Source organism: Orcinus orca, chromosome 13 (assembly GCF_937001465.1).
Source record: "Orcinus orca chromosome 13, mOrcOrc1.1, whole genome shotgun sequence".
NCBI lineage: Eukaryota > Metazoa > Chordata > Mammalia > Artiodactyla > Delphinidae > Orcinus > Orcinus orca.
This window is the reverse complement of record NC_064571.1, coordinates 64,961,740-64,979,650: the sequence shown is the minus strand read 5'-3', so window position 1 is coordinate 64,979,650 and position 17,911 is coordinate 64,961,740. Positions and strand designations below refer to the sequence as shown.

At 37.5% G+C, this 17,911-nt stretch overlaps 1 protein-coding gene across 3 annotated transcripts; it reads right to left on the bottom strand.

The window, feature by feature from the left end:
• Positions 1-1,585: 1,585 nt before the first annotated feature.
• On the bottom strand, positions 1,586-16,705 carry FAM98A (family with sequence similarity 98 member A). 3 transcript variants are annotated; one of them, XM_004268208.4, is made up of 8 exons: positions 16,546-16,705; positions 13,474-13,622; positions 11,179-11,313; positions 7,507-7,691; positions 6,396-6,476; positions 5,732-5,848; positions 3,489-3,656; positions 1,586-3,393 (listed from the first exon to the last, which is right to left on the bottom strand). In XM_004268208.4, exons 1-8 carry the CDS (start codon positions 16,596-16,598, stop codon positions 2,728-2,730), a joined length of 1,554 nt encoding a protein of 517 aa, XP_004268256.1. In that variant the 5' UTR covers positions 16,599-16,705; the 3' UTR covers positions 1,586-2,727. The 3 variants fall into 3 exon arrangements, with proteins under 3 accessions (XP_004268256.1, XP_033281167.1, XP_049552283.1); XM_033425276.2 differs by lacking the exon at positions 16,546-16,705 and adding an exon at positions 13,208-13,315 and having other exon boundaries at positions 13,474-13,606; XM_049696326.1 differs by lacking the exon at positions 3,489-3,656.
• Positions 16,706-17,911: the final 1,206 nt, after the last annotated feature.

Here is a 17,911-nt window from a genome sequence, read left to right as displayed (position 1 = left end):
GAGGAAACAAAGCACTAACGAAAGGTACTGTCTCAGTCTATCTGTTTAAGAAATAATGTTTTAAGAGTCCATATGTCAAAAATTCCCTCCTAAAAATTTTGTTTCTTGTTTCTCCAAGAAATTCCCACATTCCCTATGCCAGTAAGTCATTATTTTCCACAAGTTATGGAAACTTTCCAAACCTACCAAAGTTATGAATGTGTATAAAATCAACACTCTATGGGCTTCCCTGGTGGCGCAGTGGTTGAGAGTCCGCCTGCCGGTGCAGGGGACGCGGGTGCGTGCCCCGGTCCAGGAAGATCCCACATGCCGCAGAGTGGCTGGGCCCTTGAGCCATGGCCGCTGAGCCTGCGCACATGGAGCCTGTGCTCCGCAACAGGAGAGGCCACAACAGTGAGAGGCCCGCATACCGCAAAAAAAAAAAATCAACACTCTATACAAACCTAAGAAGTTTATTTTAGTATAACAAAACTAACCGGTGACTTGAAATATCCTCTTTCTAGAGAACTTAATATACGTCAAAGAAAAGAAACTAAAAGACAATTCTTTTACGGGTTTATAATGTGAAAAAAAAGTTCTCATTTGAAGCAGAAAATAAAGTGCATTGTGAAGAAATGTATATTTGTTTTCTTATACATGCTCATGTATGAAAAGTAATCACATGAAAATCACATATGAAAAGTAATTCACTAACCATAAAAATAAATCAAAATTATATGTGTCAAAAGAATGAAACATATTAAGTATATTGTGGAGTCTGAGGCTAGAAAACAGATTAAAGCAAATGCTAAGGTATGTGTTAAAACATTCTAAGATTATCATTTTAAGATATGAAAACTTGACAATTTTATTTCTAACAGAAAATTCCTATACATACTAAACACATTTAACAGCATAAAGCAAAGAGACGAATACTTAACAACTTTCAAGACAGAACTTAAAATCTTTAATGATAAGTAAAAGTATGTTAAATTGTCTTCAAGTTTGAACATTTTAGAATGGTAAATGCCAATCAAAAAATCTAATAAACAGGTAAAAGTAACAAAATGATCAAGGCTTTTTTTCAGCAATCAAAAGAATGTGTTTATCTCAACAGCAAACAGAATTATTTTTAATGGTAAGCCATGAGTTGATTCTTTACTCTAAAAAGCCCAATTTAGTAGGAAAAGGAAATACTATTTATTTTTACAAACATATATTTATATTTTCAATTCACTTCATTCAAAATGTCGCTCATTCTTAGGAAGAATGGAGAAACAAATAAATAAAAAAGCCCCCTAAAAGATCAGGGCCATTAATGGATCTTTGCCTAACACAACTGTGCAGCAACAGCTACACCTAGGGGCCAGGGATAAGTAGTGAAGTTTTCCAGCTATAAAGTTATAATAAAAGGTAAATTTGGAAATAGCTATTTTTCAACTTACTTAAGGTTCTAGAGTAAGGGTTATCTTTCACTACAAATTATGTTTCAAGGAAACACTTGAGAATCTTTGGGGAACAAAGGCCTTAGTTCAGAAGCTTGAAGCAAGCGTCCTGAATAATTCAGTTTAAAAAAGTGGCTAAAATAAAACTCAAACCAAAGAGAGAACATACAAATACTTTATTGCTCACCTTTCACACAAAGCACACCTCCAGCCATTTTCTTTCACAGCTTGACAATATTTACGTGTACAAAAACCCAGCAAGAAGCGTCATGTAGATTTCAGTAAAGGTGAGTGTCAAACATCAACGCAGCCAGGCTTTTGTTTTCTGCAGCAATAATAAAGGGCCTCCTGCTCTAAGCAAAAATCTGTCCTCTTACTTGGTAGTGCATTTTTTCCATTACAAAAAAAAGTCTCCTGCCCAAAGCAAACTAACTTGTATTTGCTGAGCCAGTGGTATTAACTCGTGCATAAAACAAATTTCAGTTTGCTGTTTCTTCTAGCAGATTTCAAGTAAAAATAAGGTTGAAGGAGGAACTTGTTTTGAATGGATGCAGGTCAGTTTGAATTGCTATACTTAACTAAATGCCTACGTGTACTATAGGTTCACAACTTAGTTTGCTTTTATAATCTTTACGGATTTTGGCCGTGTTCAAGATTTTCAGAGTTGAGCATATGGTACAGTATTCCATCAAAAGGATAAGGCTACTGAATGTGCTATCTGCAGAAGAGCTCATTTAATAGGAACTGACCTTGAAGTTCTATCATGAAGCAAATGTTGCATAACCTCTCAGAATAAAAAGCCAATCAGGGCAGAACTGTGCTTGGAAAATAGGCATTAGAATACTTTAAGGAAAATACATATAAATGGATTGTTAATATGAGGAAGGTTTCCTAGCTGTAAATCTAAAAAAATCTAGGAGAATCCTCATTTTTCAAAACTGCATATTGAAAACATGAAAACTACTTACTCAAGTAATTTTGTTCAGAAAAATATGCATGTTCTGACTGTGGAATTAGTCTACTGGTCAATTAAAGGCAATTTAAATTACCTTTTAAGAAATTCTTCATACAAAGGAGAGATACTGTATGTGTTTCTCAAATAAACAGCATTATGTAAGTCCATTAAAAAAAAAACAAAACCCAAAACGAACAGTATGGTATGAAGACCTACAAATGCTTATGCCAAGCAGGAATCTGCCTGTCACCTGTGGTCTCACATTAACTCAAAAACAATGCTGGATTCAGGATTCTGAAACTAAGTTTCTATTACTTGAGCTCTAGCAAAATGTAAGGTTCTGTAGCCTCAACTAGTATAATGTCTGCCCTGTCCAAATCCAGAATGATTATACTGATAACCTCCATGCTGGAAGTGCTGTTCAAACTGTCCTCCCTGGTGATAATTCTGGCTCCCTCTTCCTCCCCAACCTCCTCCCTGGCCTGCGCGTCCACCACCTCGGCCTCCACGACCACCTCTCCCTCCGCGACCACTGCCTCGATCACCATGATGCCCTCCATCTTGGTATCTACTGTCCTGCTGATATCCACCACCCTGGTATCCACTTCCTGTATATGTAGATGTTTGGAAGCCACCATAACCACCACCCTGGTAGCCACCACTGTGGCCACCGTGATAGCCACCCGGCTGGAAACCGGAATCTCGGTAACTACCATCTTGGTAGCTACCGCCCCCTCCACTCCCTCCGTCTGTCCAGCCTCCTTGATGCTTATTTCCTCTTCCTCCCCCTCGGCCACCGTGGTCGTAGCCACCACGTCCGCCCCTCCCCCCTCCTTGTTCGTGACCTCCTCGCCCTCCGTATGAGGCATGTTCATAACCACCTCTCCCTGCTCCGCGGCCTCCTGCTGGCTGCTGGGTGCCATCCTGCCTCTTCTGCCATGGTGGCATCTCCGGGGGTGGAGGTTCAATTTCATTGGGCCTACCTCCTCTGTCAGGAACCCTGCCCATCAACACCTATGGGATAAGAAAGACATTTAAAATTTTGAATTACTTTATTTTATAAACAGAAATAAATGTATCTGAAAGAAAGTTAAAGGTACTCTCATCACCTTATTGATGGCACAGGCAGTCTTTTCTCTTATAGAGCCACTGCTTGTCCTTAAAATCTTTGACAAGTCTTGTCTTGCGGCCAAAAGGTGGGCAACAGAAATAGTACTTTTAGGAGATAAGACTGAGCGTTTTGGCTGGTAAACCTTCGCTAATTTTTCTGTCTGACTCTGTGAAAGAAAGTGTTCAAAGACAAATGTCAATTTTCAAGATGACATAGAAACATTGATATTAAATAAGATTTCCAAAATGTCTGATGATAATATTTACTAGGCTCCAGATGACAGAAGTTTCATACTCACCATTGCTCCTATCTAGTGAAGAACTAACTTAAGAGTACAGCTTAGATAAAGCCCTTTTACCCCGGTATTCCCAAGGAATGATGGGGGGAGGGGGATAGGGGGGTAAAGGGCTTCCCTTTTAAAAGGACTGTGGGACAAAAAGGTTCCCCATGCCATTGGTCTCAGATCAAACACCTTCATTTTATCTATTTAAATATAAGAATGGAAACCCATTTCAACAATTTTGCTTTAATTTTCTCATCTGCTTACTATGAGATAAAAAAAGTTACCCGTGACTAATTTGAACTAATTATGTTAACATCATACATATTTCTTGCAAAAGTGATCTCCCCATGTAATACTTTCCTCTATTATAAATAATAATTAAGAAAAAGAGTCTACTTTAACCATTTAGTAGAAGTACATTTAATGCATGTGTAACATAAGACCACAAAAGATGAATGAACAAAGGATATAAAGAGCAAGTTAGGGCTTTCCTGGTGGCACAGTGGTTAAGAATCTGCCTGCTAATGCAGGGTACACGGGCTCGAGCCCTGGTCTGGGAAGATCCCACATGCACGGAGCAACTAAGCCTGTGCGCCACAACTACTGAGCCTGCGCTCTAGAGCCCGCGAGCCACAACTCCTGAGCCCGCGTGCCTACAGACCACGCTCTGCAACAAGAGAAGCCACCGCAATGAGAAGCCCCTGCACTGAAACGCAGAGTAGCCCCCGCTTTGCCGCAACTAGAGAAAAGCCCGCGCGCAGCAACAAAGACCCAACACAGCCAAAAACAAATAAATAAATAAATTTATTAAAAAACAAACAAATAAAACCCCAGAACTGTAGTGTTAATGCCTTGGGTCAATGCACACCCATCAATCATTACATGCTTTTCTAGCTGAGAGTTGCAGGTTTTTGTTTTTGAAGTATATGTATTATGCCGAGAGTAAAATGATTGTTTTTATCAAAGACAACTTTAAGAAAGTATTGGTATTTCCTCAACAGTCCCAGAAGAGAACAGTTTATTCCTCAGGTTACTACTGACTCACTGTGAGATCTTACGCAAAACCTTCCATGTACCTGGCTCTCCATGTTTTTAGTTGCAAAATAAGGGGAGTTAAGACTGATCTCTAAAACCCCTTTCCAACACTAAGATACTGTTAACTCAATAAATATCTACCCCGTCAATTTAGCAGCTAAATAGGATTATGCTATGCTTTAAAGATTTTAGGTGAAACTAATGTATTAGGAAGATAATTGGAGAACTAAACTAAAGAAAAACATTTTCTCAATTAAAATTCAGAGAAAAATCTACTTTTAAAAATGAATGCACTATTAAGGGAACATCAAATACTAACATATTTGGACCAATCTCCACATAAATTCAATAATTGGTTCCATTTCAGGGTTCTAAGAAGGTCAAATTAATCAACTGCACCTATTAATTAACACTGATAAAATAGTAGATATTTAATAAATACCTGTTGAATGACCAAGACAACAGATTATCTTATTGAAGCTGAAATAAAACAAAGTCTTACCAGATTCTCCAATTCCCTATAAATGGATCATAATATTTGGTCCTCCAAAACAGTATTTCTAATTTAATTAATTTATTTAATTAGCAAGTTAAATTGCTAGCTTAAAGTACAATAAACAAATAATTGTAAAATTTATTATTTTTAGTAATTTTCAGATACTCTCCTTTTCTCTCACAAATGGGAACTCCCAGTAGGGTTTATAACATATAGCTTTGTTGGAAAATATTAAAAAATTGAAAAATAAATGTTTTTATTATTGCTGAATGGCTGAAAGAATTGCTACTCAGTAACTCACTAAAGAAAAACTCCTATGTGTGTCTCCTATGTATTTCTCTTATAGTCTCCACTGTATCTAAACTGGGCTAGGAATGTTTAAGGATCATGTCTATAAATACTTTGCTCTTTTAAGTGATATGTGTACCTTAGCTCTGTCAGACCAGCCAAAAGACTGGACAGTGACATCCAAACGTTTTATTAGCAGCTTTCTCCGAACTTCATATTCATTGGCTACGGCTTGGTTAATTGCTTCTATCTTTTCCTGAAACAAAATTAAAAAGACCAGTTAGAATTTAAATCTGCTTGACCCCCTATTCCAAACGGGCAGAAACTGTATCTGTTTTATTCACAACTGAATCCCCAGCACTCAGCACAAAATGAATTAGGTTATTTAATAAATAGAATAAGAAGTTATAATAAGCTAATGAAATGATAGCCTGTCTCAAAACATAATAAAGAATATGTAAAGTACAAAATTCTCATTTAGTTTTCCTATAATTCACTGTGTGAAGCTCAGCCCAGTGAAGTTTTTGGCTTGAAGGCAACCCATTTGGCAATTAGAAACATGCATCATACTGAACTTCAATTTATTCAGCTGTGTGAAATATTTACAAATTATGAAAGAAGCGCTTCTAATCTTACATAAATAAAATTATTTTGGATAAATCTTAAGATTAACAAAAATGATTGTAAGGATGTCCACCTAGGAAACTACATATTAGAAAATACAACTTCAAAAACACAAACATAAATATCCTGAGATAGGTAGATGGCTCCTTACAAAGTTTACTCAGATGATTACTACTCACCCAGTGGGCTGGTCCCATTGGCTTCTTCAATAAAGGCTTTCCCACATGATTAGGTGGAACTTTTGCTAATGTTTCCTTTAACTGACACAAAAACATAAATGAATGAATAAACAAATCTAAAAGTAAAACACATCCTCCTCATCTTCCCAATTCCCATCATATCTTGCCATCAAAAGAAGATTCCTGACAGAGGCAAAGGTGGAGGATGTTTTGAAATGTACAAGACCCACACGATAAAGACACTCACTTGACCCACTCCTCACGTGTCTATGGAAGCATGAGTCCTTCACTGCACCTAGAACAGTGCCTGACAACAGTGGGCATTCAATGTGTATTTGCTGAATGAATGAATGAACACACAGAAAAATATGGCCTATGGATACACTGCTGCTCCCCTGTAGAGTTCAGCCAAATTTGTGCATCATGGCATCCATCTACCCCACAATGCAAATGTACCAATTCTTAGAGTCCAGCAGATATGCATATAGAGAATAACTCCGCTATAACAAATATCATTCTCTTCTGTTCACTAATTTTTAATTAAAATTGCTTGTTCCTAATCAATTATATAAAAACTCTTAACTGTTGATAACATGTGGTATAAAATAATTCTGACTTATTTTCACATACTAGATTATATTAGCAGTCAACATATCTAGTTTGCCAGTTGAAACATGTAAGGCTCGAAGTGACTGGATTAAAATCCCAAAATATTTACATCCTTTTCTGTCCAGTCAATGGGGAGAATGGTGGTAACATTTAATGATAAGGACCTTAAAATTAATTGCATCAAAGTTCAATGATAAAATAACTTTTAAATGGATGCAAGTCCTAATACTTTTTACATTATTTCTAGCTTATTTCAGTTTATAAATCAAAGTGCAAAGTTTCCTTTTTGAAAAAGAAACATTCTAATATGTTAAAAAAAGAAAACAGTAAAATACCAATTTCTCTTGAAGGTATCTAGGACTTAAAACCCAAAACTTATTTAGTAACAATTACTTAATAATATGCACATTAGGTTCCCATTAAGAGAAATTAACTTGCTTCATTTCAAACAACTGTAGGACTATGCCTTTAATACACTACAATCTGGTACTAAAGGTCTTACTTTTTTTTCAATCCCGCTGAAGAATTGGAACATAGTTATATTGGCTGGAGGTTTGGACATTCCTAGAGCAATACATATGCCTTTCAACTCTTGAAAGACCTCACTACCGCCTCCTTCTTGAGCTTTTTTTGGAAGAGTATTCACACAGAGCATTCTGGCAGCTTCTAGTTCTGAGATGAGGTATGCTGAAGTAAACAAAATAAGATTTCAAAATGAGATACAGCTACAATTAATAGTCATAAGTCTGGAGTCACAACTCTATAGACCTAATGATATGTAACTTTTAAAGCTGCAAGAATGGATAAAAACAAGAAAGGAAAACCATTTTTACCTGCAAATGACGTAACATATAAACTGGTTCTGTAATTCAGTATTTAACCGATATATGTTTAAAGCCTGATTTAAAAGCAAGCAATTCTTCTTTGAAATCAAAGGATCAAGGTAGATCACATCTTAAAATGTGGATTCTTGCATTTCACTATTAAGGAACCTCCAGAACAGGGGCTGGCATCTGTTAACAAATTTGCAAAAGGTGGCAGGCGGCCAATTTTTAGCAACAGTTAAAAAGTTATTATTATTTTTTTACTTCTCACAACTGATACACACCAGTGATGCAACTATCCTGCCCTCTTACCTTCCAAAACTCAGGTAGTCTGTTTAAGACCAGAGTGAAAGAACATTTTTTAGTAGTCAAAGCTTCACTTACAAGAGAAGGGGGAAAGGACTAAATTTCCAAACATTCCTTTTTCATGGTCTCCAGTAGCCTAAGGTCACCCTCCAGCTGTTCACAGAAAACCCTCTTCCATCTATATTCTTCTCAATATTCCCTTTCCTCCTATGTTCCTCATTCTCACCCCCGCCCCTGGGGAAAAAAAAAACAAACCCAAAACTTTCTCATCATTTCTGGACAGAGTCCTTTTGTATCAATATCATCACCTTGTGTGTTGATTTCAGGCAGGTATTCTGAGGGCTGCAATCTGCTTCAGGTAATTCAGTTGAAGGTATAAATATTCAATCTTATTACTTTAACCTTCCCAAGGACATTTAACTTGTTATAAAAGATGTTTAATAATCATTTGGATCTCAGGATTTCAGGTTATGTGACAAAGTGAGAACCTTCTGACAATATTAGGAAGATAGTTTTGGAAAAAGACATTTTCTGGGCTCTTAAGCCCTATTATAAGTATAAAAGAATGATCAGCTTGAATATCTCATTTCCTACACCCAAGGTGTAATGTGAGAAGTACAGGGGTCATAATTTTGGCAGATTATCTCTGAAAAGCTGCCAAATCCTATTCTAGAATAAACACAGCTACATTTCTGGAAAGGTCTTCTAAATGGGTTTGATAAAATCTTAACATGTTCCATATAGCAAACTGTATGAGTTAAAAGATCGAAACAGTAAAACCCCAATGTCATGAAAATAATCATGTTTTTGGAAATAAGGTTTTATTGGAACACTGCCACACTGATTCATTTACATATCATCTATGGCCGCTTACATGCTACAACAGCAGGGTTAAGTAGCTGTGACAGAAACCTTATGGCCCACGAAGCTGAAAATATTTACTATCTGGCCATTTAAGAAAAAGTTTGCCAACCCTTGCTCTAGAAAATCATATATTATATGATTTAATAAACTGGTCTCTAAATTTGGAACAACATAGCTCAGGCATTCACAAAATTAGTTTACCAACACAATTACCATTGAAAAACATTAACTGTAACTGATGTGTTCAAAGTACCAGGAAAGGCACTATAAGTATTATACATAACAAACAAAAAAGATCTCTACAGACAATCTAGTTAGGAATAAAGAATATATGCATCAAAGACATCTGACTAATCATACCTAAGGGAAATATCCTAACAACCGCAAAGGCCAATGAACAGCCACAACAGTTCTTAACCTGATACATGAGAGTTTTTCAGACACTACGGACTATTAGAGAATAGACTATTCTATTTTACTAACAATTCTAATGAGGTTGGTTTATTTTCCCCCTCAGAATGCAATGTATTAAAAGATTCAAATCAGTAAGGTAAGGGTGCTGGAAGAAGCAAGTAAAATTATAGCATCGAGATGTGACAACTGATGCTTGGAAAGATGAGAAATATTTATACAGCGCGAAAAGAGAATGAGTATATGTACATAAATGCATACTAGCATGAGAGAGAATACAAACTAGGGAATATTTTCAAAAGGGGAAAGAGCAGAAGCAAAGATAAAGAGGAGGAAGGGAGCAGTGTGTATGTATGTACAAAGAATTCAAAGAGCAGAGTAACCTTTTGTTGATTTAGTCATGTAGTTGAGGAGCAAATTGTTGTATATTCTTGAAAAGCTTCTGAGGGGTGATAGCACATTAAAATACAATTATGACCCTGAGTCCAAAATAATAATGTTGAGGACACTCGCTTAAGAAACAGGAAAGAGTTAAAGGCATTTTTATAAATATTTATATTCCAAGTGGTTTTTATAAGTACCAGTACCAAAAAGGCCAAACTCTGAGCTCTTTGGAAGAATTACGTATTCAGGGTCATTACTGAGCTTTCCACACAGCTGTTGTCTTCCTATGTAAGATAACATATTCTAAGTGCCAAATATCAGGTATTGGAAAGGAAAAGCAGTGCTACAAAGGAAGATTCAGTGAGTATACTGTGGCTGAGCCAGTTATTGAAATTATACAATTTGAAGCATAATGAATGCATGCATAAGAACTATATGCAGCAATATCAATATCTAAAGCAATAACTAACGTTTTGTGTCTATCCCCTGCCCCCATACCCACCCAGTAACAATCATTTGACGAAGGGGAAAATAAGAAAGTGATTTTGGAATACCTTAGTTCCTAAGTATAATGGCTGTGAACACACTTTTTTTTTTTTTTTGACTGAACCTTCAAAATTGGAGTTGCATCATTTTTCAGAAGCCAAAGTTCAGTTGTATCAGTTAACCAAAGTTTACTCTAAGCGCATCTCAGAATGCGACAAAAATTCTGAGTTTAAGACTACTGGTGGTGTTTATTGGAGAGTTTATATAAGGCAATAAAATTTGTGAGTCTACTTATTGTTTCTCAGGGTGAAGAGAGAAATAGTAGTTAGTATATTTAAAAAACATGGAAGGAGAGAATTTTTCATAAAAATTTACTTCCCAGAATGATCAGTAGTACAGGAACAATCCAAATAGTATTCCAGAAATGCTTACATTGTAATTTGACATCTTTACAAACAAAACCAAAATCCCCAATTACCCAGCCACAAAGAAATATCAACAAAATACTTTAAATAATTACATTTACCATTTACTGCACCTAGAATGGTTACTGTCCTCAAATAAATTAATTTAAAAAAATCTTCATTATTCCCACAGTATCTTCCTAGTTTATTTTAAAATGTGTTTCTAGTCTAGAACACTGAGGTGTGGTGATCACACACTTGTATAACCCTCCAGCACTACCTTTGGTCATGTTAGGTGAAGCACAGCAGGCTGAGCACCACACCAAATTTAAACCATAAAAGAGAAGCAATTACAAAACAACACTGCTACCAGCGCATGGACCCATCATTAGCTTCTTAGTTAGAAATTTAACAAAGTTTTCTTTACACCCATTTATTAGCCATGGAAAACATAAATAAAAAATAATGACTACATTCTAGTAGCCATGAACTTACTGAGCAAAAGGAGGCAGTTCTTCTGAATGAGAAGGCGCTTGGTCACATCCCCAGATGTCAGTGAAAGATATGGACAGTTCATCTCCCCTAGTAGCCCACTCACCTCAAGCTGGAATTCTTCAGCTTCACTTGGGCCTTTTAAGAATTAAAATAATCTTATTTAATAAAAATTATTGTTTTCCCCATTGGCATAGTAATTATATATAAATTGAAAATTTTAATAGTATTTTCCTAATACAAGTTCCTGTCTCTTCTAATTCATCCTTTCTCACACCACTGCCAATTTGCTTTCTTAAACAGTTTTCATTAGGTTATTGCCTTGTTTGAGAACCTTTCATGGCTTCCTAATTTCTACCTCATCCAATCTAATTTTTTCTGTTTGCCTTTAAAGATTCTTCATAGCCTCTCTGCTTGCCCTTCCCAGTATATTGTTAGGAGTAGTTCCTACTACATGTATGTAGTAGTTACCTACAACCTCCACAAACATTCCCTCTACTTGTGCCAAGCCAGTCTCCTCACTGTCCCAGGAATGGTCAGTCTCATTTCTACTTGCGTGCCTTCACTTAAGTGACTCCTGGTGATTGATATGCCCTCTACTCTCTCCTGCTCTATCAAACCTCACCTATCCATCAAAGCCCAGTGGTCTTGCTCCTTGATGAAACCTTCCCCAGGGCCTGCTACACTCACTGATTTCCTTCCCCTGTGAACCACAAAGTGAAGTATTTAACTACTGTTCTAATCTCGTTGTTTCAGTTGTGCCTAAAATTCCCAGTTAGACTATATTTGAAGATGGAGAACATGATTCGTGTTTCTGTTTTCTCATAACGTGTCAAGTATAGCGTTTACTGGGTGAACCAAGGAAAAGCAATGCTTGTTCTTCTTTACTATTTTGATAGTTCTCTAACCAATATCACAAGGGGGTAAAATTTAACTAACAAACTTTGAGAGTCACTTGATTTGAGTCCATTTTCTCACCTATAAAATGGGAAGAATGTATTATCAATGTTTTGCAAACTGTGTTCCGTGAACTTCAGTTCCAAAGAACTCCGTTAGAGGCAGCCGGGGAGGAGAGAGCTGTGTTCAAACTAGTCCCTCTCAACTTCAACTAAAACAGCCACACTTTTTACCTGTTTTATATTGACTTATATAAGATGTTTTCATTTGAAAAACAGGGCTCCTGGTTATAAACAGTTAACACCGTATAGGTGTTTTCAAGGGCACCTACAATCTCTGAAATGTTAGGTCAAGAGGCAGCGTGAAGAACACTGGCTCCCAAACTTGACTGCTGGGGACTGAAGCACTTACTGGTTGTGTGACCTCAGGCAATGTACTTAACCTTTGTGTTTCCTTGTTTAACGTATAAAAGAGTAATAAAGGCTGCCTGGTAGGGTTGCCCTGAGGTTTAAATGAGTTAACACTAGTAAAGTGCTTAGAATATGGCTAGTGCTCAGTAAGTATAAGCTGCTGCTACTACTGTTACACTATACTCTCCTTAATAATTAGAATTGGATGCCACTGATGTATACACATTAAATATACTAAATATGCAAGAGTGAGCTCTTCGAAATGGGATTCTGTGGGGGAAAAAAATGGGATTATGTGTATAGTTCTCCATAAGGGTGGATTAGCAGGTGGGCATTTTTCTTTATCTCCTGTAATGGATTTACCTATGATAGGAGGGAACCAGGTTGTGGGGTATCAGATTCCAAGCTTTTGCCTCTTTCTCAGCATCAAAACTAGCGCTCAAGCAGTTAACAAAATTGGCAAATGTAAAACAGCTCTCAACACCATAAATCTGATGGTGCTGGATCTAGTTTTGATGCATCTAGTGATACATTCCTATGACACGGAAAGCTTCTTAATAAAGTATTCTTTCTCCCTATGTATAACAGAATTAGAATGCATTTACTTTACATGCTATATGTACTGGAATTTGGTAGTCCTCAGAGAAAAACACCCCAATTTCTAGTTCTAGCCACCAATTTAAGATCTCACAACTTTTTACAAAGAATGAAAAGTTCATATATACTTGTCTCCATTTTTCTGTGTCTCAGTAATAGGGTCTTTTCAACTTCCACAAATTTTTAACAGTTGTATGACTACATTCCAGTTTTTCAACTTCAGAATCACCTTATCTCTAAAAACAATGGAGGAGAAAAAAGCATTTGGTTTCTTTATAAAATTTTTTTTACATTTACAAAGAACTTGAAATTTCAGCTGTAATACTGATAATGTTCACTTGACAATACAAACTTTATTTTTACATTTTGCACCTAAAACTGAATGTTTACTTACTGTTAGTTGCTTGCACATTTTCGTCTAGTTTACAGAGCACTCTTAATTCAGACACCAACCAAGCACAGAGTTTGGTAAACTCAGGGGAACTGGCTCCAGCAGAGACTGCCTGAGACAGAGCGCCATCTTCTAACAATGGACCCTTGTAACTGGTGAGTAAGAAATTATACTTCAGAAGAATATAAAATCACATCTAATACATTACAGATACAATGTATTTACATTTTTATTTGTATAATTAAGCAATGGTTTAACAAAGATAAATTACAATGACCAGTCTCTAAACTTGCAAATATAAATAAACTAAACCATTAGAAAAAACAAGCTAATCCCCTCAAAATATGTGAATATTGAATAGAATCACATGTACTAAATTATGTCAACCTCTGTACATTTACTGAGAGCTCTTATGTACAAAGGTTTACTTCTTACTTTAATTGAATTAGTATTAAAACTAGATTATAAGTGATAACTAGTTATACTATAGTTTACTATTTCAGAAATAAAACTTAGGTTATATTTTCTAGAAATTTTTCCAGAAATTAATTAGATTTGGTTTTTAATGATTTTCTTTAAAAGCAAAAGCTTTCCAATTATTCATTTATTTCCTCCTTCTATATTTAATGATAGTTAAGATTAGTAAGACTTACTAGTACCAGAGAAATGTGAAGATTAATAATTGCTGGTGAGTTGATGTTTGGGTGAACTGGTGCAACTGAATCCCAATTCTTTGTAAGTGATTCAAATGTAATTTAAAAAATTATTAAATGTTCAAACATTCATTAAAGACAATAGTAACAATGAACCTCAATCTAGAAAGTAGCTAGAATTAAAGATTTTATCATTCTCAAGATAATTTTAAAATACATATTCTTCAGGTTATTTTATCTTCTTTAAAATGTAATATTGATAAAAGCACTTATTAAATATGATACATTATATGCTTAAGATAATTCGATATTTAGAGGTATAGAGATGTTAGAGAAATGATAACAGTCAATCCTTCTAAAATATAATTATATGTTTATATATTTAATGGGACAGAAAAAATCTCACACAAAAAATGAGATTATATATAGCCTGGCATCTAGATTCAAAACCACATATTATTAGACAGTGAAATAAAAAAACTAGGCCTAGAAATTTCTCCTTGTGTTACACATTTAAACTTTATTAATATATTCTACAAGTAATTACTGAATTCCTACTGTGTACCAGGTTAAAAATGAATGGTCGTTTATTTCTAATATTTCACAGTAAATCCTTGAAAAGTACACGTCATTCAATTAAGGCTAAATTTTAATGACTGAATGCCACCAAACTAGGCAGTTATGGGTTAAAATGTATAGTCAAGTTTCCAGACTATCCATGGTTTACATTACAACCCATCTCCATGATTTATTTAACTAGAGTTATTATAGTAACAATGACTTTTATAGTACCCAAAAGAAGAAAAACATAGTTAACAGAGGATAAAAGAATGGGAAGAAATGGCATCCATCACCAATTGTTAAGGGACCTCTATCCATGCAGAATGACTACATTTAAATACAGTTTACCTCCATCCTCTCTACTCCTCCTTCAAGATTAATCTTAAGTGTCACTTCTTCTAGGAAGCTTAGGACTTGTTTCCTTTCTCAGTTTTCCTTCCCCATTTCCTGTCCTTTTCCTGGCCCTCCTCAGTTCTCCTCACAGCATATTTTCACAGTGTGAACTTCTCTTCTACCTCACTCTATACCCTTAAGTGCTCAGATCAACACTGTCAACAGAAAAAGTGTTCATCAAAAATGTTTACTGAATGGTTTCATGTATGAAATTTAGGAATTTAGTCTGAGAGGTCCACCAAAAAAGACACCATTTTGCTGAATGTGACTTTTACTTAGGCTCTCATCAAAGAAATAAGCCGCCTAAAGTCCAGAATCGTCATGACAATTCAGAGCAAGTTCCAAAGAAAAGAACAATGATAATTCATGTTGACAAAAAAAGATGATAAGCACTACCATTTCCTTTCATAAAAATCTGTTCCAGGACAAGTTACTTAAATGGGCAGATTTTGGGAACCCAAGGTATCCTTTCCTGAAGAAGAAAGGTTTCCCCCAAAGGTTTCCATGGCATGGAAGAACCTCGGGGAAGGTTTTGATAAGGGACTTGTTACTTTATAAATATGGTTACCTAAATCTGTTTTTCTTTTCTTTCTTTCTTTTTTTTTTTGATACCGTACCTGTAGGCAAATATATAATCATACAGTTTCTTTCTGGAACCACATTTAGCCCAAGAAATTCTAAGTTCTCAAGTTTTAACAGCGTACACTGATCTGGGTGACCCAGTGAGATAAGAATCCCTATTTCCAGCTTCTAGATACTGATAAATTATGGTTAACTGTCACGAGGAGAGACAAAATGCACAACAAATATGCAGAGACTTGGTGGGTGAAGATGCCCCTAAGGGTAAGGGCTAACGGTGGCTCAATGAAGGAGTGTCAGAGTCAAGGGAAACTGCCAGTGGTTCCCAGGAAGGTGGTGACAGGTTAGGTGCACAAGTGAGCTAGCGGGTGGAACGTATGCAGCGCACGGACTTGTGGCTGAGGGCAGCCTGGGCACATGAATACATGACTGGGCAAACCAGATTTTTTTGAGAGTAGGGGGGTGGGGTAGGAGTAGGGGCTCAAAACAGGAGCAGGAAGTTTGCAGAACAAGTAGGAAAACAGATAATCAACTTTGGCAACCTCCAGAGTGAGGGAGTAGGGCAGGAGAATGAGGCGCAAGGAGAGGAGCTCGGGGAGCGTGGTAGCGAGAACCAAAACCCAGACAATGACACGCATGACTGACAAACGCCGCGGGTAACTCGGCTGCAGGAAGCACAGGGGAGGCCTAGGGTGTCGCAGCTGGAGGGCCCCGACCCGGCAGGGCAGGCAGTGGACGTGGCATTGGGGTCCCGGAGCTACAGGGAGGCGACAGTCAGAAGCCACGGGGTGCGGCGTGAAGAGGCAGGTGTCTCTGACTGGGGCGGAGGAGGAGTTCCCGGGGCGCCGGTAGCGTGAGGTTTGGGAGACCCGTGCCCAGGCAGTCTTACCCGAGATCTTCCAACGACTCCAAGATGTCAGTCTCCATGAGGTCACACTCCATGCTACTGTGGTATTCAAATTTCCGACTCGTCAGGCTCCCCTCTTCGCCGGTAACTCGTAAACTCGCGCATGCGCTGCCTCCCCGGAACTTCCAAATCGACAGCGGGCGCCTCAGCCGCTGCACTGCGCATGTCTGGAGCGTGCGCAAGAAACTTGGTTCCGCCTGCCGTCCCGCCCCGGCCGGCTAATGGGTGGCCCGGAGACACCGTTTGCACATGCGTATTACTGAATAGTGAAGCTAGCGGCCCCAAGAAGGGCAGGAGGACTGGCTGCGTGGCAGCTGGGCGTGGGGACTAGGCGAGTTGGGGAATGCTCTAACTTCTCCTAATTGGGTGTACGCATGTGCGAATCTTGGGGCGAGGCGGGCGGGGTAGGATCGTCGTGGGTGGGGAGGGTCGTAAGACTTGTGTGGGTGCTGGCTGTGAGTCTCGGGAGCTCAGTCACCCTGTGGGTGTCTGCAGCCTGCTGGCATGTTCTACCTTTAGCTGTGGGTTATGGAGAAAGGGGAAATTCGTGCGCTCCGGTCTAATTCTTTAGCACAGGGGTAGACGGGCCAAATGCGGAAAATGGCCGATAACATGCCATTGTATTTCCTTGTGGCTGTAGTAGCTGTATTTCAGGGTTAGGGAGGAGTCAACTTTCCCTTGACACGAATGTACTCATGAAGTTGTTTCATTCCTTCCCTTTACATTCTTTACTTTGCACCTTAAGCCCTTCCCAGACACTAAGCATCTTATTTTAAAGGGGGAACGGAGGTTAGAGGAGGTTTTCACTCCGTATCAATCTCAAATAGAATAGATTTAAATTCACGCAGTTTAAAGAGTAAATAAATTTTTGTTGTACCGTTGTTGATTTGGCAATATTTGGCAGGGTGTGACAGTTGGTTCACGATGGGTTGTGGTTTCTTTGCAGTTACTGGCTGGGTATGTGCTTAGAAATTATTGAAAAAATGAGAAAATTTGTTTTCAAAGTGATGGCATATTTAGAAAATTATATTTAACTATAAATTGGTATACGCTGCACTATGTAGGCATTTTTTTAAAGAGTTTTCACATTGATACCAGTAGATTTAATTTTGTAGTTCTCATTTTCGTGTCTAATGGATAAATGCTCCCTATCCTTAATAGTACCTTTTAAAATTCCTTATTTTGCGCCATCTGGAGTGGGGGGAAGGAATTAATATTTATTATGTACCTAGTGTGTGCTTGACATAGTATTACTTCCTTGATCGACATTATTTTATGCAAGCACCATAAGGCTGTGTAAGTATTACTCCCGTTTTGCAGATGAGGACACTAAGGGCTCAGTGGCTTA